General features: G+C 44.1%; 1 protein-coding gene across 1 annotated transcript; it reads right to left on the bottom strand.

The window, feature by feature from the left end:
- Positions 1–657: 657 nt before the first annotated feature.
- On the bottom strand, positions 658–23,416 carry LOC115142782 (myosin regulatory light polypeptide 9). Its single transcript, XM_029682512.2, has 4 exons — positions 23,328–23,416; positions 16,899–17,100; positions 15,014–15,175; positions 658–915 (listed from the first exon to the last, which is right to left on the bottom strand). Exons 2-4 carry the CDS (start codon positions 17,080–17,082, stop codon positions 740–742), a joined length of 522 nt encoding a protein of 173 aa, XP_029538372.1. The 5' UTR covers positions 17,083–17,100; positions 23,328–23,416; the 3' UTR covers positions 658–739.
- Between the last annotated feature and the right edge of the window lie 1,780 nt (positions 23,417–25,196).

The following is a 25,196-nucleotide window of genomic DNA, read 5'->3' as shown; positions in this document are numbered from 1 at the left end:
ACCCAGCCATTTCCTTCTGCTCTTCATCCTCCTTGGAAGGGCAACGCATAAGACTTTGCTCGGCAAAACACAATTTCAAGGCTGACTTCCTCCACAACGTGGCCCCTGGCTTCTTCTTTTTTTAACATGTCCAATCCTTCAGCAACATTCATGTTGAGTGTTCCAACTTGAATGATTTTGATGCATCAATGCAGGCATAGTTAGAATAGACCTGACCAGCTGACAAGGGGATACGACTAGCAACGTCAAACAAAAGGTGGAATAATAAGCATTTAAGCAATGAGGGTAAACTATAACCTGCTTTGATTGTCAAAAACATTACATGAATAGAACAAAATAGTCCTTTTAAAATGTGGTTTTCCAACACAGCTCCTGGATAGAAGGCGCAGTTTCTTACAAAGGCAGTGCTGGTGCTGGTGCTGATGTGAGAGAAGGAGAGGTAAACTTGGCCAGTACACACACACACACACACAAAGGTGTTCAGTGCATCTTATAAGTCTAACATGGCTTCCTACCACTTTGTCACCTTTCCTTCATCTGCACTGATTTATGAGAGACTACGAATTACAGAGATGACATATGGAGACGAAGCCACTAAAGACTTGTTAAGATGCATTTAGCTGAGATACACTCCTCCTCAATGGATAATCACCATAGACAATAAAACTCACTGAAGAGGAGTCCATCCCAGCTAGAAAGCACTGTATGTGTGTGGGCCGCGAGGCAGTCGCCTGTCTCTCTACATGTCGTCCTTGTCCTTGGCGCCGTGTTTGAGGATGCGAGTGAACTCGGCGTAGTTGAAGTTGCCCTTCTTGTCGATGGGCGCCTCGCGAAACAGCTCGTCCACCTCCTCGTCGGTGAAGCGGTCACCCATGGTAGTCAGCAGCTCCCTCAGGTGGTCCTCGTGGATCACCCCTGCAAACAGGGGAGAGTTATTGGGCCTGTGTCACTTAGCGGACTCCTAGTATTGTCATTGTCATGCCAGTAATACAGCAAAAACAGATCTGGGACTCAGCCTCTTCCCAAGATAATGGGCTGTAGCCTGTATATCTCTGGTCCTGTGGTCCAGATCGGTATGTGCTAAGGAGGGTTGATCAGCTCTAGCTTCAGATCTAGACCAGGCTACAATGACGACTTTGCACAACCTACATCTGGACCAAACTAATTGGGTTTGTAATTTTCTAGGGAAGGGCATCTCGCCTTTCATGAGCAGTTCAATAAGCATCTAGATACATGGGCTCGGATACGATACGTTTTTATTTTGAAACAATTCGGAGGAGGAATTGATGCGATTCGGTTCAATACGATTCGATGCACTACATTTTTTACATGAACAAATTCATTTTCCATTTTAAATGAATATCGCTGCTGATGGGATAACTTCTCACAATTGATTAGCCCTCAGTTTAAGAAGTGTGTGTGTGCTAGCAGAATGGAAGGAAGTGGGGTTTTATTTGATCGCCTACGACTTCTCAGAAGGCAGCCCGCCCTCGGGCCCCTTTTTCTCCACCTCCTCTTCACGCAAATCAAAGGGATCTGGGCCTGTTCCCGAGAAAGCAGTATATAATTTGCGTTAGACTCATTAAAGGGAAAAAAAGGATTCCGCCAGTCCGTGGTGAGTAATCGCAGTCCTGATGTCCAGAAGTTATTTTCGGTCATAAGAGACAGTAACGGCAACATGATGTACAGAATAAGTACCAAAAAAAATAGTTACAAACAACGGAAATAAATGAACAAAAAAACAATCGGTTGGGGACACGTAAAACGGCAGTGTTTTTCTCCGGTGCCATTGAAAAAAAAATGTCATTTAGCCATTAATATAATGAGTTTGGGATTTTTACCGTCTCAAAAGCGAATGGTAGATCTTTTGGAATTTTACTTAGAGCTTCTCCTTTACAGATCAGTGAATCTGTATGGAAGGCCATTCCCGACAAATTTTTTTTCAATGTCGATACTATCTACAAATTTTAAGATACTACACTGAAAAAAACATGTAAAAACGCAACATGCAACAATTTCTACGATTTTACTGAGTTACAGTTCATATGAGGAAATCAAAATCAGCCCTACTCTAGTGTTTCCCAAACTCGTTCCCGGGGACCCCAATGGGTGCACGTTTAGATTTTTTGCCCTAGCACTACACATTTGATTAAATAATCAAAGCTTAATGATGAGTTGATTATTTGAATCAGCTGTGTAGTGCCACACTCTTAGAAATAAGGCTTCCAAAAAGGGTTCTTCGGCTCTTCATTTAGGAGAAGCCTTTTTGGTTCCAGGTAGATCAAGAGTTTTACATGGAACCCAAAAGGGTTCTACCTGGAACCAAATGGGTTCTTCAAAGGGTTCTCCTATGGGGACAGCCAAATAACTATTTTAGGTTCTAGATAGCACCTTTTTTCTAAGAGTGTAGGGCAAAAACTCAATTGTGCACCCCTTGGGGTCCCCAGGACCGAGTTTGGGAAACACTGCCCTAATCTATGGATTTCACATGACTGGGAATACAGATATGAATCTATTGGTCACAGATACCTTAAAATAAGAGTGGTTTGGATCAGAAAAAGACTATAGCTGGTCTTATTCGCATAGAGTTGATCAGGCTGTTGATTGTGACCTATGGGATGTTGTCCCACTCCTCTTCTGTGCGATGTTGCTGGATATTGGCTTTGAACTGTCATACACGTCGATTCAGAGTATCTCAAACATGGTCAATGGGTGACATGTCTGAATATGCAGGCCATGGAAGAACTGGGACATTTTTGTGTGCAGGTCCTTGCGACATGGGGCAGTGCATTATCATGCTGAAACATGAGACGATGGAGGCGGATGAATGGCACGACAATGGGCCTCAGGATCTCGACAGGGTAACTCTGTGCATTTAAATTGGCATCGATAAAATGCAATTCTGTTCGTTGTCCGTAGCTTATGCCTGCCCATACCATAACCTCACCATGGGGACTCTTAAAAACATTGGAATCAGCAAACTGCTCGCCCACATGACGACATATATGCTGTCTGCCATCTGCCCCAGTACAGTTGAAACCGGGATTCATCCGTGAAGAGCACACTTCTCCAGCATGCCACTGGCCATCAAAGGTGAGCATAAGCCCACTGAAGTCGGCTATGGTGCTGAACTGCAGTCAGGTCAAGACCCTGGTGAGGACGCAGATGAGCTTTCATGAGACAGTTTCTGACAGTTTGCGCAGAAATTATTCTGTTGTGCAAACCCACAGTTTCATCAGCTGTCCGGGTGGCTGGTCTCAGACGATCCAGCAGGTGAAGAAGCCGGGTGTGGAGATCCTTGGCTGGCATGGTTACACGTGGTCTGCTGTTGTACTGCCAAATTCTCTAAAACAACGTTGGAGGCGGCTTATGATATAGAAATGACCATTCAATTATCTGAATAACAGCTCTGGTGGACATTCCTGCAGTCAGCATGCCAATTGCACACCCCTTCAAAACTTGAGACATCCGTGGCGTTGTGTGACAAAACTGCACATTTTAGAGTGGCCTTTTGTCCCCAGCACCAGGTGCACCTGTGTAATGATCATGCTGTTTAATCAGCTTCTTGATATGCCACCCCTGTCAGGTGGATGGATAGTCTTGGCAAAGGAGAAATGCTCACTAACGGGGATGTAAACATTTGAAAGAAATTATATTTTTGTGCGAATGGAACATTTCTGGGCTCTTATTTCAGCTCAGGAAACATTGGACCAACACCATACATGTTGCGTTTATATTTTTTGTTCAGCGTAAGTCGAAATTTCAAGATTTGTTTCCCTGTGGCCCAGAGATTTCCTAATCTGTTAGGCTAACCCAGTGGTTCTCAAACCTCTCCTTGGGGACCCTCAGACAGTTCATGTATTTGATCTATTCCAGAACTAGCACACCTGATTCAACATATCAACTTAACCTTGATTAATGTGAATCAGATAAACTATTTCAGGGCTAAAACAAAATTGTGAAATGTCTAGGGGTCTCAGAGGAGAGGTTTGAGAACCACTGGGCTAACCTAACCAGCTAAAACTGTGCACCCTAGTTGGATGGCATTATTAGCAGTTGATGTTACTCTTCAATAACACAGACTCCAAAGCAAATCAAGGGGAGGAAAATAGGTTTATTCAAAGAGAACAAATCATGTGGGGAGGTAGATGTTCATGCTCCCCTGTCCTCAGTGATTCTCTCCTGTGAGAGAAGGAGGCCAATTGCCAAATAACAAGTCTGCTCTCTCTTCGTCCGCCCACGTGTTCTCGCACACCCCGAGAGCTTCTGGTCAGCGGGGTGGTGGCACCGGGATCCTCATCTCTCCCAAGTGGTCATTCTCTCTTTCTCCCCTTACCCATCTGTCTATCGCCTCCTTTGAATTCCATGCTGTCACAGTTACCAGCCCTTTCAAGCTTAACATCCTTATCATTTATCGCCCTCCAGGTTCCCTCGGAGAGTTCATCAATGAGCTTGATGCCTTGATAAGCTCCTTTCCTGAGGATGGCTCACCTCTCACAGTTCTGGGCGACTTTAACCTCCCCACGTCTACCTTTGACTCATTCCTCTCTGCCTCCTTCTTTCCACTCCTCTCCTCTTTTGACCTCACCCTCTCACCTTCCCCCTCTACTCACAAGGCAGGCAATACGCTCGACCTCATCTTTACTAGATGCTGTTCTTCCACTAACCTCACTGCAACTCCCCTCCAAGTCTCCGACCACTACCTTGTATCCTTTTCCCTCTTGCTCTCATCCAACACTTCCCACACTGCCCCTACTCGGATGGTATCGCGCCGTCCCAATCTTCGCTCTCTCTCCCCCGCTACTCTCTCCTCTTCCATCCTATCATCTCTTCCCTCTGCTCAAACCTTCTCCAACCTATCTCCTGATTCTGCCTCCTCAACCCTCCTCTCCTCCCTTTCTGCATCCCTTGATTCTCTATGTCCCCTATCCTCCAGGCCGGCTCGGTCCTCCCCTCCTGCTCCGTGGCTCGACGACTCATTGCGAGCTCACAGAACAGGGCTCCGGGCAGCCGAGCGGAAATGGAGGAAAACTCGCCTCCCTGCGGACCTGGCATCCTTTCACTCCCTCCTCTCTTCATTTTCCTCTTCTGTCTCTGCTGCTAAAGCCACTTTCTACCACTCTAAAGTCCAAGCATCTGCCTCTAACCCTAGGAAGCTCTTTGCCACCTTCTCCTCCCTCCTGAATCCTCCCCCCCTCCCTCTCTGCAGATGACTTCGTCAACCATTTTGAAAAGAAGGTCGACGACATCCGATCCTCGTTGCTAAGTCAAACGACACCGCTGGTTCTGCTCACACTGCCCTACCCTGTGCTCTGACCTCTTTCTCCCCTCTCTCTCCAGATGAAATCTCGCGTCTTGTGACGGCCGGCCGCCCAACAACCTGCCCGCTTGACCCTATTCCCTCCTCTCTTCTCCAGACCATTTCCGGAGACCTTCTCCCTTACCTCACCTCGCTCATCAACTCATCCCTGACCGCTGGCTACGTCCCTTCTGTCTTCAAGAGAGCGAGAGTTGCACCCCTTCTGAAAAACCTACACTCGATCCCTCCGATGTCAACAACTACAGACCAGTATCCCTTCTTTCTTTTCTCTCCAAAACTCTTGAACGTGCCGTCCTTGGCCAGCTCTCCCGCTATCTCTCTCAGAATGACCTTCTTGATCCAAATCAGTCAGGTTTCAAGACTAGTCATTCAACTGAGACTGCTCTTCTCTGTATCACGGAGGCCCTCCGCACTGCTAAAGCTAACTCTCTCTCCTCTGCTCTCATCCTTCTAGACCTATCGGCAGCCTTCGATACTGTGAACCATCAGATCCTCCTCTCCACCCTCTCCGAGTTGGGCATCTCCGGCGCGGCCCACGCTTGGATTGCGTCCTACCTGACAGGTCGCTCCTACCAGGTGGCGTGGCGAGAATCTGTCTCCTCACCACGCGCTCTCACCACTGGCGTCCCCCAGGGCTCTGTTCTAGGCCCTCTCCTATTCTCGCTATACACCAAGTCACTTGGCTCTGTCATAACCTCACATGGTCTCTCCTATCATTGCTATGCAGACGACACACAATTAATCTTCTCCTTTCCCCCTTCTGATGACCAGGTGGCGAATCGCATCTCTGCATGTCTGGCAGACATATCAGTGTGGATGACGGATCACCACCTCAAGCTGAACCTCGGCAAGACGGAGCTGCTCTTCCTCCCGGGAAGGACTGCCCGTTCCATGATCTCGCCATCACGGTTGACAACTCCATTGTGTCCTCCTCCCAGAGCGCTAAGAACCTTGGCGTGATCCTGGACAACACCCTGTCGTTCTCAACTAACATCAAGGCGGTGGCCCGTTCTTGTAGGTTCATGCTCTACAACATCCGCAGAGTACGACCCTGCCTCACACAGGAAGCAGCGCAGGTCCTAATCCAGGCACTTGTCATCTCCCGTCTGGATTACTGCAACTCGCTGTTGGCTGGGCTCCCTGCCTGTGCCATTAAACCCCTACAACTCATCCAGAACGCCGCAGCCCGTCTGGTGTTCAACCTTCCCAAGTTCTCTCACGTCACCCCGCTCCTCCGCTCTCTCCACTGGCTTCCAGTTGAAGCTCGCATCCGCTACAAGACCATGGTGCTTGCCTACGGAGCTGTGAGGGGAACGGCACCTCAGTACCTCCAGGCTCTGATCAGGCCCTACACCCAAACAAGGGCACTGCGTTCATCCACCTCTGGCCTGCTCGCCTCCCTACCACTGAGGAAGTACAGTTCCCGCGCAGCCCAGTCAAAACTGTTCGCTGCTCTGGCCCCCCAATGGTGGAACAAACTCCCTCACGACGCCAGGACAGCGGAGTCAATCACCACCTTCCGGAGACACCTGAAACCCCACCTCTTTCAGGAATACCTAGGATAGGATAAAGTAATCCTTCTCACCCCCCCTTAAAAGATTTAGATGCACTATTGTAAAGTGGCTGTTCCACTGGATGTCTTAAGGTGAACGCACCAATTTGTAAGTCGCTCTGGATAAGAGCGTCTGCTAAATGACTTAAATGTAAATGTAAATGTAAGTATCTTATTTCAGATTCAATGTATAAACAATTTGGGCCAATGAGAACTTGCTATGAGTCCCGGACTGAAATTCCTCCCATGTCACTGGCCCGTTGATATTGCAGGAAAAAAACACTATTTCCATTGATCGTTAGTACTCTATTGACCTCTCGTCCTCTGCGTTGTGTATTTATCTTCGGAATATTCTTACAGTAGGACAGTGATAAATCTGCTATGATGGGACAAGATTTTTTCTAATCGTTTTTTTTTTTTAAATGGACAATAGAACTAACAGAGCAGAGTTTGCTTTAGGCAGGGTTGTGTTGTGTGGGCCTTTGCATCTATAATTAAAAAGTTACTCACACAGTATGTCATCACTATTGTCTAGGTAGCCTAGCCACCCAAAGTTTGAATATAAACCAAATTTGATCGTTCACATTTTCTCTTAACATATATAAATTGCCCTATTTTAGGCTATAAATACATTTTATAGCTTCGGCTATAAAAAATACTTGTTTCCCTTTGCCAGAGGGGATCAGAGCTCATAGGTTTCTCTAGGCTTACTGCAGCTGTTATCAGTAGGCTACAGTTGATCAGACTGAAGCACAGATTAATTATGCACGACTTGGCAAATCAGTCTAAACAACAGTACTTTGTCCCTATTTTCATGTCAATATTTATTTATCAAACAATCAAAAGTGTTGGGGAATATGCCAGCTCGCCACACGTTTGCTGGATAGATGGATACCACCACATAATGCTACAAATGAAAACACATACCCTTCCTATATGTATGTTCTACTATCTAGAAATTCCAAGATAATATCTCGAAATATTGACTTGCGTATCTCGAAACTTTGAAATAGTATCACCATTAAAAAAATATATGAATGTGACCATGTACAACTTCCCAAAATCACCCTGTTCATATACAAATGACCAAATACCTTGACTTTTTAAAACAAAACTACCAAAACTATTTCTTATGGTGAACCTGAACCATCTAAATAAAACCGGAATGATTGGAAACTCCTATCAACTGTTGCGTCCCCACTCCCCCCTAACACTACACAGCTGATTCAAATAACCAATTCATCATCAAGCTTTGATTATTTGAGTCAGCTGTGTAGTGCTAGGGCAGAAACCAAGACATGCACCCAGGGGGGGGTCTCAGGACCGACTTTGGGAAACCCTGGGCTACTGAACTGACGGAGAGGAAGCTATTTTAGAAATAAAAGAATATTAGTTAAAAACATCAGTGAACAAATCAGTTTGGGCTCCTGTAGACCGATACACTAGTATCTTAAACTCCCACACTTTTCGAGCTAAAAGAGGATGGACAAAGTTTGAGTTTCCCATGATGTTGCACAGAGATGGAAGTCAAGAAGTCATTGTTTTAGTCAAAGTACGATATATTTTGGCATGAAGTGCCAAATCTGAATGTGTGACCACTTCGCACCCGAACGAACGTGTGCGCTCGCATAATCCCTTAGAAGACCTTCGCTTGAAAAATGACAAATAAGCAGCAATAGTACATTGACACCCCCCCCCTTTGTTTTTACACTGATGCTGCTCTCTGTTTATTATTGATGCATAGTCACCGTACCTCTACCTGTACAAATTACCTCAACTAACCTGTACCCCCCCACATTGACTCAGGAACTGGTACCCCCTGTATATAGCCTCGTTATTGGTATTTTATTATGTTTTATTTAATATTTTCTTAACTTTATTTCTTGAACTGCATTGTTGGTTAAGGGCTTGTAAGTAAGCATTTCACTGTCGGCACATATGACAAATACCATTTGATTTGAATAGTACTATTTGTCCATCTTGAGACGCCATAGCCAGTAATTAATAATAAATAAATCTGACATGAATTTTGATGTTTTTGTTGAGGTCTTAGTCGCGCAATTTTACATCTAACTAAGATGTTTGGTGCAGTATTTCTCAATTTAGAAAATGTGCATTAAAACGATTCATCTCCCATTGACAACAAACACTTAATTGAAGAATCCATAAAGTTGACCAATCACCGACGAAAGGGCGTAGACTTCAGAAATGTCTGGTGTCGTCTGCACGAACAGCCGAACCCTTGCCGAGCTGTTTTGGATGGGAAACATGCAGTCTCCTTTAGACTGTGTCTTTTCCTATGACATGCAAGTCATTTTCAGCCTACATTTAGTTTCAGGGCTGGGTTTTATTTAAATGTTACCTCCCTGCAGCATGGCAATGTTTATTGATCAGAAACACCTGCTGCAAAGTTCTTCCAATTCACAAGTCGTCTGAGAGCCAAACAGCTTTTCTCTGTAGCCTACACTTGGGTTTCCACTAGATAAAACAAAGTCACAAAGTCCAAATTGGCTATATCCTACAAATTCATGAAAACAAAAGCAAGCGTTTGTCTTAATTTAAGGTTAGGGTAAATTTAGCATTGTGGGTAAGGTTAGGGTTAAGGTGAGATTTAGGTTTCAAATCAGATTTTATTAAGAGAAAATGTAGAAATAGACAGGGTTTATGACTTTGTGGCTTAACTAGGGACGACCCTACACTTGGCCGGTTTACCATGAAGAAAATTCAAATATGGGGTGCAAACTAATGTTTTTGTGCCGCCCCTTCTTTACCAGCAGATTATCATAATCCATTGGATAATTTGTCCAATTGAATTTATTTTTGACCTAGTTTGCAACAACAAAACAAACATGACCATTCACCCCAAGATGTATGGTTTTGTCCGCTAAAGTTTAAGGCTAACTTTGCTTCAATACACGCTCCAAAGCGTTCAATAGGGGGCGTTAGGGGAAACTGGCAGAATGTTCTGTTTGAATCGGATGATGTGGAGATGACAGTGAGAAGAGTTGGATTACAGTGGCGAAAGAAAAAAGAAAATAAGAGAAGTAAAGTGGTTTTGGAAAACAGTCAATCCAAACCTAATTCTGAATATCATTTGGGGGGGGTTGGAATAAGGGTTTTGGATCGATGTTGATAACCATGGCAAGGTGACTAGGAATATGGTTGAATACAAAAAGTGTAGTTATTCCATCTGTAAAGCAATCAAATGCTGCCCGCTCCCAAGGACTGTGGGCTCTCGTTCTCCGTGGCCGACAGGAGTAAGACATTTAAGCATGTTAACCCGCGCAAGGTTGCCGGTCCAGACAGAATCCCTAGCAGCGTCCTCAGAGCATGCGCAGACCAGCTGTCTGGAATGTTTACAGACATATAGTTGCATATCTCTCCCTATCCCAGTCTGCTGTCCCCACTTGCTTCAAGATGTCCACCATTGTGTCTGTAACCAAGAAAGCAAAGGGAACTGAACTAAATTACTATCACCCCGTAGCACTCACTTCTGTCGTCTTGAAGTGCTTCGAGAGACTAGTCAAGGATCATATCACCTCTACCTTACCTGACGCCCTAGACCCACTTCAATTTGCATACCGCCCCAATAGATCCACAGATGACGCAATCGCCATCGTACTGCACTGTGCCCTATCCCATCTGGACAAGAGGAATACCTTATGTCAGAATGCTGGTCATTGACTGCAGCTCAGCCTTCAACACCATAGTACCCTCCAAGCTCATCATTAAGCTCGGGCCCTGGGTCTGAACCCCACCCTGTGCAACTGGGTCCTGGACTTCCTGACGGGCCGCTCCAAGGTGGTGAAGATAGGAAACAACACCTCCACTTCTCTGATCCTCAACACAGGTGCCCCACAAGGGTGCATGCTCAGCCCCCTCCCGTCTTCCCTGTTCACCCATGACTGCATGGCCACACGCCTCCAACTCAATCATCAAGTTTGCAAACGACACAACAGTAGTAGGCCTGATTAACAAACAATGATGAGACAGCCTACAGGGAGGTGGTGAGGGCCCTGGCGGAGTAGTGCCAGGAAAATAACCTCTCCCTCGACAAAATGAAGGAGCTGATCGTGGACTTCAGAAAACAACAGAGGGAGCACGCCCCTATCCACATCTACGGGACCGCAGTGGAGAAGGTGGGAAGCTTCAAGTTCCTCGGCATACACATCAGTGACAATCTGAAATGGCCCACACACACAGACAACCTCAGGAGGCTGAACAAATTTGTCTTGGCCCCTCAAACCCCGCTACCATCCAGAAGGCGAGGTCATTTCAGGTGCATCCAAGCTGGGACTGAGAGACAGCTTCTATCTCAAGGCCATCAGCCTGTTAAATTGACATCACTAGCCGGCTACCACCCGGTTACTCGACCCTGCACCTTAGAGGCTGCTGCCCTATATACATAGACATGGAATCACTGGTCACTTTAATAATGTTTACATACTGCTTTACTCATTTCATTCTATTCTACTGTATTTTAGTCATTGCCACACCATCGCTCGTGAGCCTTTGTGCCCAAATCCATGCAGTGTGATGCATGTAACAGATTTGGTCATGAGGACCAGAAAAAGCCGATACCGATCAAAATCGGTCAATTTTTATTTATTTATTTGTAATAATGACAATTACAACAATACTGAATAAACACTTTTATTTTAACTTAATATAATACATCAAAATCAATTAAGCCTCAAATAAATAATGAAAAATGTTCAATTTGGTTTAAATAATGCAAAAACAAAGTGTTGGAGAAGAAAGTAAAAGTGCGATATGTGCCATATAAAAAGCTAACGTTTAAGTTCCTTACTTTATTTATTTATTTGCTCAGAACATGAGATCATATGAAAGCTGGTGGTTCCTTTTAACATGAGACTTCAACATTCCAAGGTAAGAAGTTTTAGGTTGTAGGAATTATAGGACTATTTCTCTCTAAACCATTTGTATTTCATATACCTTTGACTATTGGATGTTCTTACAGGCACTTTAGTATTGCCAGTGTAACAGTATAGCTTCCGTCCCTCTCCTCGCCCCTACCTGGGCTCAAACCAGGAACACATTGACAACAGCCACCCTCGAAGCATCGTTATCCATCGCTCCACAAAAGCCGCGGCCCTTGCAGAGCAAGGAGAACAACTACTTCAAGGTCTCCGAGCGAGTGACATCACCGATTGGAACGCTATTAGCGCGCACCCCGCTAACTAGCTATCCATTTCACATCGGTTACACCAGCCTAATCTCAGGAGTTGATAGGCTTGAAGTCATAAACAGCTCAATGCTTGAAGCACAGTGAAGAGCTGCTGGCAAATGCACTAAAGTGCTGTTTGAATGAATGCTTACGAGCCTGCTGCTGCCTACCACCGCTCAGTCAGACTGCTCTATCAAATCATAGACTTAATTATAACATAATAACACACAGAAATATGAGCCTTAGGTCATTAATATGTTCATATCCGGAAACTATCATTTCGAAAACAAAATGTTTATTCTTTCAGTGAAATACAGAACCAGTCTGTATCTTATCTAATGGGTGGCATCCATAAGTCTAAAAAGTCCTGTTACATTGCACAACCTTCAATGTTATGTCATAATTACGTAAAATTCTGACATTCGTTTGCAACAAGCCAGGCGGCCTAAACGGTTCCATATACCCTGACTGTATGCAATGAACGCAAGAGAAGTGACACAATTTCCCTAATTTGATATTGCCTGCTAACCTGGATTTCTTTTAACTAAATATGCAGGTTTAAAAAATATATACTTCTGTGTATTGATTTTAAGAAAGGCATTGATGTTTATGGTCAGGTACATTCGTGCATATTTCCCCCGTTTGGCGAAGTTGGCTGTCTTTGTTAGGAAGAAATAGTCTTCACACAGTTTGCAACGAGCCAGGCAGCCCAAACTTCTGCATATACCCTGACTCTGTTGCAAGAGAAGTGACTCAATTTCCCTAGTTAAAATAAATTCATGTTAGCAGGCAACATTAACTAAATATGCAGGTTTAAAAATATATATGTGTGTATTGATTTTAAGAAAGGCGTTAATGTTTATGGTTAGGTACACATTGGTGCAACGACAGTGCTTTTTTAGCTAATGCGCTTGTTAAATCACCCGTTTGGCGAAGTAGGCTATGATTCAATGATAAATGAACAGGCACCGCATCGTTTATATGCAACGCAGGACAAGCTAGATAAACTAGTAATATCATCAACCATGTGTAGTTAACTAGTGATTATGTTAAGATTGATTGTTTTTTATAAGATAAGTTTAATGCTAGCTAGCACCTTACCTTGGCTCCTTGCTGCACTCGCATAACAAGTAGTCAGCCTGCCACGCAGTCTCCTTGTGGAGTGCAATGTAATCGGCCATGATCCAAAAATGCGGATTTCCATTCCGATTAATCGGTCGACCTCTAGTATGTAGACAGGAGGAGTATTATATGCCAGCTGAGCCTAAATGCTGCAAATGTGGTGGTGAACATGCACCCGAATTTCTGAAGTGTCCTGTTAGGGTGAAGGAGACAGAGGTGGCAAGAATAAGGTCTGTCTTGAATTTCTCCTATCCGGTGGCATTGAGAAGAATGGAAGAAAGGCGTGAAGTTCAATAAGAAATGGTAGTTGGAGTAGAGACACAAGATGATGTTCCTTGTCAACAGAGGGATCCTGACATGTTGCATGTTAAGAAAGTGGACTTTGTAGCATTTATTACTTTGGTTATCAACTGCACAGAGAAGATAAGCATCATTGTGAGTGCTGCTGAGCGTTTTTTGGTTACTTTTTTCGGTGAATGCTCCGTCCTCACAGGCACCTGAGCCTGAGTAGGGTTGTGATTTGAATGCGACTGAAGGAGTGGGATGGTTATTTTGATTTATTTTTGTATTATCCCTTCCCGCAATTGAATATATTATTTTTGTTTTATTTCAATACCCTGTACAGTAGGCGGGGCAATACACCAATAGGTGTAGTCTGCCATAAAACTTTAAAGAAGAAGAACCGTTCAGTACTTTATCCATATTACCAGCAATATTCTTTCTATGTCTATGATGGATTTGCGGCCGCAATTTAGATAATGCATTGATACATAGCTATCAACAGCTTATATAGGCACGGTTTAGCTGAGACTCATCTCTTGACAGGTAGGCTGGTAGTGTCACTGATCCCCGGTACTGCTGCTCATTCCGTTCACCAGCTCCGGAGGTCTACGTCACCGGCCTTCTAGGCGTCACTGAACTGGATTCATTACCACCAACCCCGGACTGTCTTGTCTCATTATGCACACCTGGTTCCCATTCCCCCTGATTAGTATGTTATATATGAGCCCTCTGGTCCCCATTGTCCTTGTTGGTTATTGTTACCATGTCCGTTGGTCTTGTGAGCACCTGTGCTGTTGTATCGGCTTCCATGCTACGTGTTACTGTGCACTATTTTCTACGGGTCTCGTCCCGTGTATTATTTAGAGGTTTATACCTCGCTCTTTGTTTGGGTGGAGAAAATAAAACCCCCTGCTATGTATTCCTGCGCTTGTCTCCTATCATTATACAGCGTGACATAATGAAATAACATACTGAAATAATGTTTTTCAACCGACAGGAATTACTCAATAGTTGCAGCAACTTCCTCTGAGGTGGGCCTTTGAAAGTAGCAATATCTAACTTTTTGGGTGAGCTGACCAAATTAACATAGAAATGTCAGTTATTGATCTGTCATCCTACTTGAAAGCAAGTCTAAGAAGCAGTAGATCTGTTATATGTGCACTATTTCTATGCTTCTGGTTCTTAAGTTTTGTTTTTGCTTCTTTTACTTTTGGTTTTGTACACCAGCTTCAAACAGCTGAAACAATATTTTTGGTTATGGAAAATATATTTCACAGCAGTTTAGGTACAACGATTCTCTACATTAGACTAGCTTATTTTGTTACATAAACTGAAATTAGATTTTTAGCAACCAGGAAAAGGTGGAGAATTTTCTGCATAGTTCAACTTTAAACATATGAACCGGGGACTGATGCATATCTGTGGATCATTAAATTCCTATAATTTTCCCATTTGTTTTTCCTTTTTAGCGTTTGATGTTGTTGTTATGGTGGAGGCTAGGGGTTGACATTGGAGAGTGTTTGTGTGTGCTTGTGTTTGTGTGTCTCACCAGAGCCCTCCTCATCGAAGCAGGCGAAGGCATTGCGGATGACGTCCTCGGGGTCGGTGCCGTTGAGGCGCTCTCCAAACATAGTGAGGAACATGGTGAAGTTGATGGGCCCCGGCGCCTCAGCCATCATCCCCTCCAGGTACTCATCAGATGGGTTCTTACCTGAGGAACACAACAAAACACACACACCATGGTCAACATTTCAGCGCTTCTCCGGTCTTTTGAATACTTTTTAGCCGGTAGTTCTGAAAGTAGCTTCACTAGCCAAAAGTGGTTCCCGAAAATGGCGGACTATTTCACACTGTGCAAATATGCGCACCACATCGTTGCTCTCGCTCTGCTGTGGGTGCATGATGTTCCTCTTGCTAGCTGTCACTCATATGGCGAGGGGCTGAACTCAAATTTCTAGGGGGCTGGCCAACCGTATGTGGGGGAAAATGGCGCTGCACAGTTTACAGAAAAACAGTTGCTTTCAAACTAGGTAAGACAGTTATTCTGCTCATAGAATATTCATGTATGAACTACACATTGACACATCCAGCCCAAAGCGGAAGGTTTAAAAAATACTTAGATATCGCCAAAGTTCTGGAGCATGTCTTTAAGTAGTCAAATCTGAATTTTGTTCAACAGTAGCCATTGATTAATTAGGTCAGGCTTTGTTTTTTGGTAAATTATGGTTAAATGTTATTATTGATCTGCCTGCTTATTGTTATCTCTATTTTACAGTATACTAGTGTTTAGCTGGGAAATGCATTTCTGTTGCAATACAGATTCAATGAAACTCATGTTCTATGACTGAGTGGAATTTCTTTTAATTGCACTGAATTAAATTCTACTTCCTGTCACTCAAACACAACATTGTGTGGGGTGTGGCCAATTTGATTTTCAACTCATGAGTTGAATGCTTAGGCCTTGTATATAAACTCAGCAAAAAAAGAAACATCCTCTCACTGTCAACTGCGTTTATTTTCAGCAAACTTAAAATATGTAAATATTTGTATGAACATAACAAGATACAACAACTGAGACATAAGCTGAAACAGTTCCACAGACATGTGACTAACAGAAATTGAATAATGTGTCCCTGAACAAAGGGGGCCAAAATCAAAAGTAACAGTCAGTAACTGGTGTGGCCACCAGCTGCATCTCCTCATGGACTGCACCAGATTTGCCAGTTCTTGCTGTGAGATGTTACCACACTCTCCCACCAAGGCACCTGCAAGTTCCCAGACATTTCTGGGGGGGAATGGCCCTAGCCCTCACCCTCCAATCCAAACGGTCCTAGACCTCAATGGGATTGAGATCCGGGCTCTTCGCTGGCCATGGCAGAACACTGACATTCCTGTCTTGCAGGAAATCACGCACAGAACGAGCAGTATGGCTGGTGGAATTGTCATGCTGGACGGTCATGTCAGGATAAGCCTGAAGGAAGGGTACCACATGAGGGAGGGGGATGTTTTCCCTGTAACGCACAGCGTTATGATTGCCTGCAATGACAGTAAGCTCAGTCTGATGATGCTGTGACACACCACACGTTCACGCAGATGAGCAGGGACCCTGGGCATCTTTCTTTTGGTGTTTTTCAGTCAGTAGAAAAGTCTCTTTAGTGTCCTAAGTTTTCATAACTGTTACCTTAATTGCCTACCCTCTGTAAGCTGTTAGTGTCTTAACGACCGTTCCACAGGTGCATGTTCATTAATTGTTTATGGTTCATTGAACAAGCATGGGAAACAGTGTTTAAACCCTTTTTAATTAGGATTTGTGAAGTTATTTGGATTTTTATGAATTATCTTTGAAAGACAGGGTCCTGAAAAAGAGATGTTTAGAATATAGTCAACCCTCTAACAACAGTTTCCAATGGGTTCCCCTTTGGCCCGTGTCTTACCTAGTGAGGCCAGCATGTCGTGCAGATCCTCCTTGTCGATGAAGCCATCTCGGTTCTGGTCGATCATGTTGAAAGCCTCCTTGAACTCCTGGATCTGAGACTGGTCAAACATGGCGAACACGTTGGACGTGGCTCTCTGGGGGCGCTTCTTGGTGGTCTTCCCCTTTGCGCGTTTGCTCGACATGGTGGCGGTTGGATTGGCCTACGGGTTGCAGAATAGGACATGGATAGTTAGTCAGATGAAAGATAGAGACTTGCATATTGTCGAAGGGGAATGTCCCAAAAAATAATTAGAGAAAAATGCTCTTGGATAAAGCTTGGCACTCAACAAGAGTATATAAAGTGAAAATGTAGACAGTGACTCTTTACAAGACTAAATCAGTCGGTGTCATTACGATGTGCATTTTAAATGATCATACATAAGTTAGTGACGGTCAGTGCCGTTTAGAAGCATGACCTTATTTCTATTAGAGCATATTGGATGACTGTCATTCATATTCCATTCACCCAGCTCAATGTAAATAGAATAGGTTTAGGCTACTTACTACATGACACTCAAATTCTCCCTATAACCATCATGAGGTTGCTACAACCTAGCCTATGACTGAACGTTTACAACATAGGTGCACAGTTGAGAGAAATTTGAGTAATCAAGGTGACAGACTTTGACACATTCAATACCGCCTTGCACAATCTTGCCTGTGTCTAGCTGACCTAGGGTGTAATCATTAGTCCAACAGTTGCAAATGAGAGTTTCTATTGGACAAATTCAGGTATGTTTATCTCCGTTTCGTTCGCTTCCGTTTAAGAAACGTTTTTCAACAGAATCGACGGAATTAATATACCCCTGATCACATGCAAACACAGTTCACTTTCATAGCAGCCAAATCGTTATATAATTCCTTCTCGCCTCTACGCACTCTTCCTCTCACCTCTTCCCTTCGCTTGTGGACTTCAGTGCACAGCACATCAGCTGTCTGACCAGTCATTGGCAGCAGAGAACTGGAAGGCGGCCAAAGGAGGTGTTGGCTTTGGGGATGACCAGTGAAATATACCTGCCTGAGCTAGTGCTACGGGTGGGTGTTGCTATGGTGACCAGTGAGCGGGGCTTTACCTAGCAAAAACCTATAGATGACCTGGAGCTAGTGGGTTTGGCAACGAATATGTAGCGAGGACCAGCCAACGAGAGCGTACAGGTCGCAATGGTGGGTAGTATATGGGGCTTTGGTGACAAAACGGATGGCACTGTGATAGACTACATCCAATTTGCAGAGTGTTGGAGGCCATTTTGTAAATGACATCGCCGAAGTCAAGGATCGGTAGAATAGTCAGTTTTACGAGGGTATGTTTGGCAGCATGAGTGAAGGAGGCTTTGCTGCGAAATAGGAAGCAAATTCTAGATATCATTTTGGATTGGAGATGCTTAATGTGAGTCTGGAAGGAGAGTTTACAGTCTAACCAGACACCTTGGTATTTGTAGTTGTCCACATATTCTAAGTCAGAACCGTCCAGAGTAGTGATGCTGGTCGGTCGGGTGCAGGCAGCAATCGGTTGAAGAGCATGCATTTAGTTTTACAAGGAGTGTTGTATGGCATCGAAGCTCGTTTGGATGTTTGTTAACACAGTGTCCAAAGAAGGGCCAGATGTATACAGAACGGTGTCGTCTGCGTAGAGGTGGATCAGAGAATCACCAGCAGCAAGAGTGACATCATTGATATATACAGAGGAAAGAGTCGGCCCGAGAATTGAACCCTGTGACACCCCCATAGACTGCCAGAGGTCTGGACAACAGGCCCTCTGATTTGACACAATGAACTCCGAGAAGTAGTTGGTGAACCAGGCGAGGCAGTCATTTGAGAAACCAAGGCTATTGAGTCTGCCGATAAGAATGTGGTGATTGACAGAGTCGAAAGCCTTGGCCAGGTTGATGAAGACGGCTGCACAGTACTGTCTTTTATCGATGGCGGTTATGATATTGTTTAGGACCTTGAGCGTGGCTGAGGTGCACCCATGACCAGCTCGGAAACCAGATTGCATCGTGGAGAAGTTACGGTGGGATTCGAAATGGTTGGTGATCTGTCTGTTATCTTCGCTTTCGAGTTGTCTCGCTGAAATGTTCTTTTTCAAATGACGGCTCAACTTGTTGACTGCTCAATCCAGAAAGCAGACATTGTGGGCTAGTTTAGGTTAGTGTTGCGCAAAATATTATGTTGCGTCATTATGGCATGGACCTACATTATATAGGTATGCACGGTAGCTTTGACATCAGTTTTTAACATCGGCGTTAAACTATACATCGGGTCGATACTGACGTTGGCATTTTTAGCTAATATCGTCCGATTCCGTTATGTTCACTGATATGTCGTGCATCTCTACCAACTTCAGTTTCTCTGCATTTGTGAGAAAGATCATGCCATCAACCTCCAAATCATACTTTCTCTCACAATGCACTGAAGACACCGGTGGTGCTACGCCTAAAGAGTCACCTGCAGTGAACAGTGTCAAGATGACAAAAGACGGCCACCTGCTTTCCTGGAGAACGGGCCAAATTTAGACCTGTCACTCACACGCGGGGCTCAGTGTGCATCATTGTGGAAGTGTGTACAGGAGATGATAGTGCTGCTGGGCGGTGGCACTTCAGAATGCTGATTATGAGAGAGCCAATGCCATGCAGGAAGGAACAGGTAATTAAAGAAATATGTTGGATTTGAATCAGTGACTGATGGAGTATCTATTGTTTCTCTCTCTACTGGCATTAAGTACAGGAGATATACAGTTCATTTGGAAAGTAATCAGACCCCTTCCCTTTGTCCACATTTTTTTATGTTACAGCTTTATTCTAAAATGGATTTAAAAAATAATCTACACACAATACCCCCCAATAATGCCAAAGCGAAAACAGGTTTTTAGAAATTGTAGCAAAAAACAACAACCGTTACCTTATTTACATAATTATTCAGACCCTTTGCTATGAGACTCAAAATTAAGCTCAATTTTCCATTGATCATCCTTTAGATATTTTTACAACTTGATTGGAGTCCACCTGTGGTAAATTCAATTGATTGGACATTATTTGGAAAGGCACACACCTGTCTATATAAGGTCGTACAGTCAACATTGTATGTCAGAGCAAAAACCAAGCCATGTGGTCGAAGGAATTGTCCTTAGAGCTCCAAGACAGGATTACGTCGAGGCACAGATCTGGGGAAGGGTACTGAAAAGTTTCTGCAGCATTGAAGGTCCACAGAGGCCGCCATCATTCTTAAATGGAAGAAGTTTGGAACCACCAAGACTCTTCCTAGAGCTAGCCACCTGGCCAAACTGAGCAAAAGGGGGGAGAAGAGACTTGGGCAGGGAGGTGACCAAGAACCTGATCACTGACAGAGCTCCAGAGTTCCTACGTGGAGATGGTTGTCCTTCTGGAAGGTTCTCGCATCTCTGTAGCACTCCACCAATCAGGCCTTTATGGTAGAGTGGCCAGACAGAAGCCACTCCTCAGGAAAAGACACATGACAGCCCACTTGGAATTTGCCAAAGGGTACTTAGACTCAGACCAATGGAAACAGGATTCTTTGGCCTGAATGCCAAGCCTCATGTTCTTGAGGAAACCTGGCACCATCCCTACGGTGAAGCATGATGGTGGCAGCATCACAATGTGGGGATGTTTTTCAGTGGCAGGGACTGGGGGACTAGTTAGTATTGAGGGAAAGATGAATGTAGCAGTACAGAGTGATCCTTGCTGAAAACCTGCCCCAGAGCGCTCAGAACCTCAGAATGGGGTGAATGTTCACCTAACAGGACAATGACCCTAAGCACACAGCCAAGACAACGCAGGAGTGGCTTCGTGACAAATCTCTGAATGTTCTTGAGTACCCCAGCCAGAGCCCGGACTTGAACCCAATCGAACATCTGCAGCAATGCTCCCCATACAACCTGACAGTGCTTGAGAGGATCTGCAGAGAAGAATGGGAATAACTCCCCAAATACAGGTGTGCCAAGCTTGTAGCATCATACCCAAGAAGAGTCGATGCTGTAATCGCTGCCAAAGGTGCTTCAACAAAGTACTGAGTAAAGAGTCTGAATACTTATTTAAATGTAAAATTTCATTTGTTTTGTGTAAAAAATGTATAAAAACCTGTTTTGGGTTTGTCGTGGGGTATTGTGTGTAGATTGAGGGGGAAAATGATGTAATCTATTTTAGAATAAGGCTGTAACAAAGTGGAAAAAGTCAAGGGGTCTGATACTTTCGGAATGCACTGCAAATACTGTCATTTAGCAAGCCTTTTTTGAGGGGTAGATTGGAACAACGTGTGTGCGTGTGATAGCAGGTTGTAGAATGGTAGAACACTAAATAGTGATTGTGTTTAGGCAAAAGAACAAATAGGAGAACGTTATAAAACTTCAACTAAAATGAGCGTTCTTATCGTCCAAATTCAGGTATTATAAACAAAAATCTACTGTTTCACCCCTACTTGTTAACACGGTTACTTGTAACTTGAGGGTTCTGCAGAAACAAGTTACGTAATATGTCTACCAGTCCACCTTCATATGTTGCGGGCAACTCCGCTCTGGACATTGACTTGATGAGGTTGTTAACACGGAACAACTGGAACATATGAAGGCGGACAGGTAAACATATTGCATTACTTGTTTCTACAGAACCTTCTAGTTACAAGTAACTGTTTCCAGTTCATAAGCCACGAGTGGTTAGAATATTTCTCCAAAGTTGGTTTCAGAGGCAATACTCAGACTTCCAAGGAAGGCTATGTTTGCTAAGGCTCGTCGTTTGCCTATCTTCACTGTCCTTTATTGCTATCTCTCTCTCTCCCCCTCTCTGCCTCTCTCTGGTACAAAGGGACAGTCATTTTCCCAATTGGATCAACCTGCAATAACAGACGGTGCTCTGTAATATGTAACCACATTTCAACCTGGTCAAGATCTCCAATGCAAAGCATCCTTACTGCTATCAGCCAGCCAACTGTATATGACCCAGTAGAAGTAAACAGGCCTGTGTGTAAAAACTTGCACCTTATGCCCTCACTAACAAAGTCGACAATCACACAGCATTGCACTCCAAGCAGTTGCTTGTTTGTTTTAATTAGGTTTGGTTACTTTACTCTGTTTCGGTCTCTCTGCTTGCCGTCAGAGGTAACAGAGATCTGAGGGAGTGTGAAAGTTTGCTAATTCTCCCTGTTGCTACGTGAGGAAGCCCAAAACAAAACATTGTCCAGCTCCTTTTGAGAGGATGAAGGAATTCGAAGATGATTAGGATTTTGGGCCAGGGGGCAATTGTTTCTTCTCAGAAGTTCTCACAGTCCTCTTTTCCAGAGCTTTATAACACACCACTATGACAAAGGGGGCTGTTCAAAAATGAGATTGTTAGAAGACGTGACTTTCAGGTCCAAGTTAACTGACTTCCTGTAAACGTTCATCGGTGGAATTCTGGAATGTTCCCGTTATCTTTCACATTCTTGTGTGACTCCAGAGGGCAAGGGACAACGAGATCCCTATCCCCTTGTTGTGACGGCTAGCACAACTGTTAAAATGGATCAATTAGTCTAGTCCAAACCCCCTCATCTAATCCCAACTAACTAAATCTCTTCAGTCTGAAGCCACCTTGGAAACCTGTGTTTGCCAACCTTTGTGTGTAACATTCAAGTGGATTTCTACGCCCAAATGACCTCACTGCTTCTGAAATCTATTGAATTCCTCAGCACTCTCGACTGTCTGACTCACCGATGAGGTGTTGAAAACGTTTCAGGATCAACTTAATCATTGGTTTGTGTGTTGTGCTATTCTCTGATAACTGTTTATTGGTGTACCTCATCCTTGCCCAATGCACTCTATGTATCCCTCCCCTCTGTGTTGCAGACACGTACAGTCACTCAGACTGTTAGTCACCAGACAGTCAATCACTCAGTCTTGACCTGACCACCTAACCTCTCACCACAGGTCACTACTACTACCGAGGGATCAGCACTGGGGTCGTTTCACAACTCAACACAGTCCAACAAACCTAACCAACCTCTTGTCTGAAAACAGCTAAACATGACAGGCTTTAGATTAGAAGTGAGACTGAGTTTATGTGGGTCACAGAGTGGTGAAATTCCACTGTCTAATCTGGTGTGATGATGGGAGTACATTAGTAAAGCCTTCCTTCCACAAGTTGTGGGGACTTACAGAGCACCAGCATGATGAGACGCTACTCCAGATGACCCTAAACCTATGACCGGTTACTTTTGGCATACAAGGTGAACTCAGAAACCCTATCCCACCCCCACCTTTAGCCCAGCTCTTACCACTGTTGACAGTTTCCCATACAACTCTGGCTAATGTGTTAAAGTGCCACAAATCTAATCCCAACATAAATCCCTCTCAACTAAACAACATTAAAACAGAAGGCAAAATGGAAGAACAAACGTATCTTACCTTGGCTTCAAGGGAATAGTAGTTGTTTCAGGAGTCCTCCTAGCTCTTTGTCTGGGTCTCACTGTTTAGTTGGAAGGGAAGCAGGCAGCTCTGCTGAAAAGTTTGTTTAAAGCATCAGTCTGCTAACCGGCCCCTCCCACTCCTCCCCTGGCCAATCGCCTGTCCCGGCTGTCCCAAACAGAGCTGGCCCAGCTCAGGCGTTTACCCATACAAGGGAAAAGAATGTGCAGGCCTGCTGCTCCCCACTGCCATAGCGGAGCAGGGGATGTTTGGGAATGGGGCTGAAATGACAGGAACTCTGATAAGGCTGCCTTATTTAGAGAGAGAAAATAAAGGGGCAGCGCAAAGGAGTTGTCTATGGTTTCTGCTTTTGTATCTGGGAGGGATGGAGGGGATGGAAGAGAAGATAGAACACCAGAGAACCCGGCCCCTAAAGGAGAGCCCCTAGTTGTTTTTCAAGCTGCCTAGGGGACTCCTTAAAAAGGCACTCTGCACGGCCAAGCTACTGTCTGGATCTCTAGGCACCACCTTTTGTCATGGCAGTAGCATCAGTTCTGTGTTTTTATTGAGATTTTTTGTTATGCTGTTCCAATTAGATGTCCCTTTTAAATTCTCGTGTTACTGTTTTTGCAAATACCTACCAAGAAACAAAGTATCTGGTCACATTTGAGTTGCACAGATGTAGTCACAGTACTTTGTGGTGTTATTATCCAAATGTATCCATTGATGTGTATACCTTATCTGTAATTACCATGTATAGCCAAGTCACTTATTTATTTGACCTTTTTTAACAGGGAGTCACCATTGAAACCAAGGTCTCTTGGCTCAGCATGTACTCAAATGTCAAAATACAATATAATACAAATATACAAAATTACAAACACACTCAAGAAACACATTGACATTCCTCAGCAAAGATGTCCCCAACCAACAATTTGAACTGCCGAGAGGCACCAGTACATCCAGTTGTAGGGAACTCTGTAGATCGTTCCATACATGGGGTGTAAAGAAACAAATCTGTTTATCACATTAACGACTGCCCCTAAAAAACAAGTAATCCCTTTGAAAACAGCGTATGTGTTATCAATATAAGTCAGAGACATTTATTCTAGCGTCAAAATGGACTACAACATGTAAATAGAATAATTTGTCATAAAGTCAGTCTCAGAGTTTGGAATCTGAGTGCGTCACGAGTAAATGGAGGTTGGGTTTGGATTATAATTATGTCAACCATGAATGATGCCTTTTGCCAAGCTCCACATACAAATGGCCCCTCCGCCCACTTCGCTTCCCTTCATTGAACGGTGCTTCGTTGTTTCCTCTCCCCGAACACGTTCAAAGGATCACGGCCGTTTTGAAACTAAAAATGCCCTATACAGATTGACCATGCGACAATGCATGCTTCCAGAAGGATGCACAGCCAACTATGGTTTACATGCCCTGCCAAAAAGACTGTACCATGCAGAATAAGTGGTTGGAGTTTGTTGAGTATACCTCTAGCTAGACCATAGACTGCTGGTTATGTATCTACAGTGTGGTCCACAACTTCACAAGCATGGGGTCCATGTACTGGCCTGAGTGGATAGAGTCTAGGTGTGGTTATGTACAGTCCCAGTCAAAAGTTTGGACACACCTACTCATTCAAGGGTTTTTTCTACATAGTAGAATAATAGTGAAGACATCAAAACTATGAAATAACATATGGAATCATGTAGTAACCAAAAAAGTGTTAAACAAATCAGATTCTTCAAAGTAGTCACACTTTGCCTTGATGGCAGCTTTGCAGACCCTCAACCAGATTCATGAGGTAGTCACCTGGAATGCATTTCAATTAAAATGTGTGCCAAGCCCGAAGAACACCATCCCAAC

This window comes from Oncorhynchus nerka, linkage group LG15 (genome assembly GCF_034236695.1).
Source record: "Oncorhynchus nerka isolate Pitt River linkage group LG15, Oner_Uvic_2.0, whole genome shotgun sequence".
Classification (NCBI taxonomy): Eukaryota; Metazoa; Chordata; class Actinopteri; order Salmoniformes; family Salmonidae; genus Oncorhynchus; species Oncorhynchus nerka.
The sequence above is the reverse complement of the archived record's forward strand: the minus strand, read 5'-3'. Positions and strand labels throughout refer to the sequence as shown.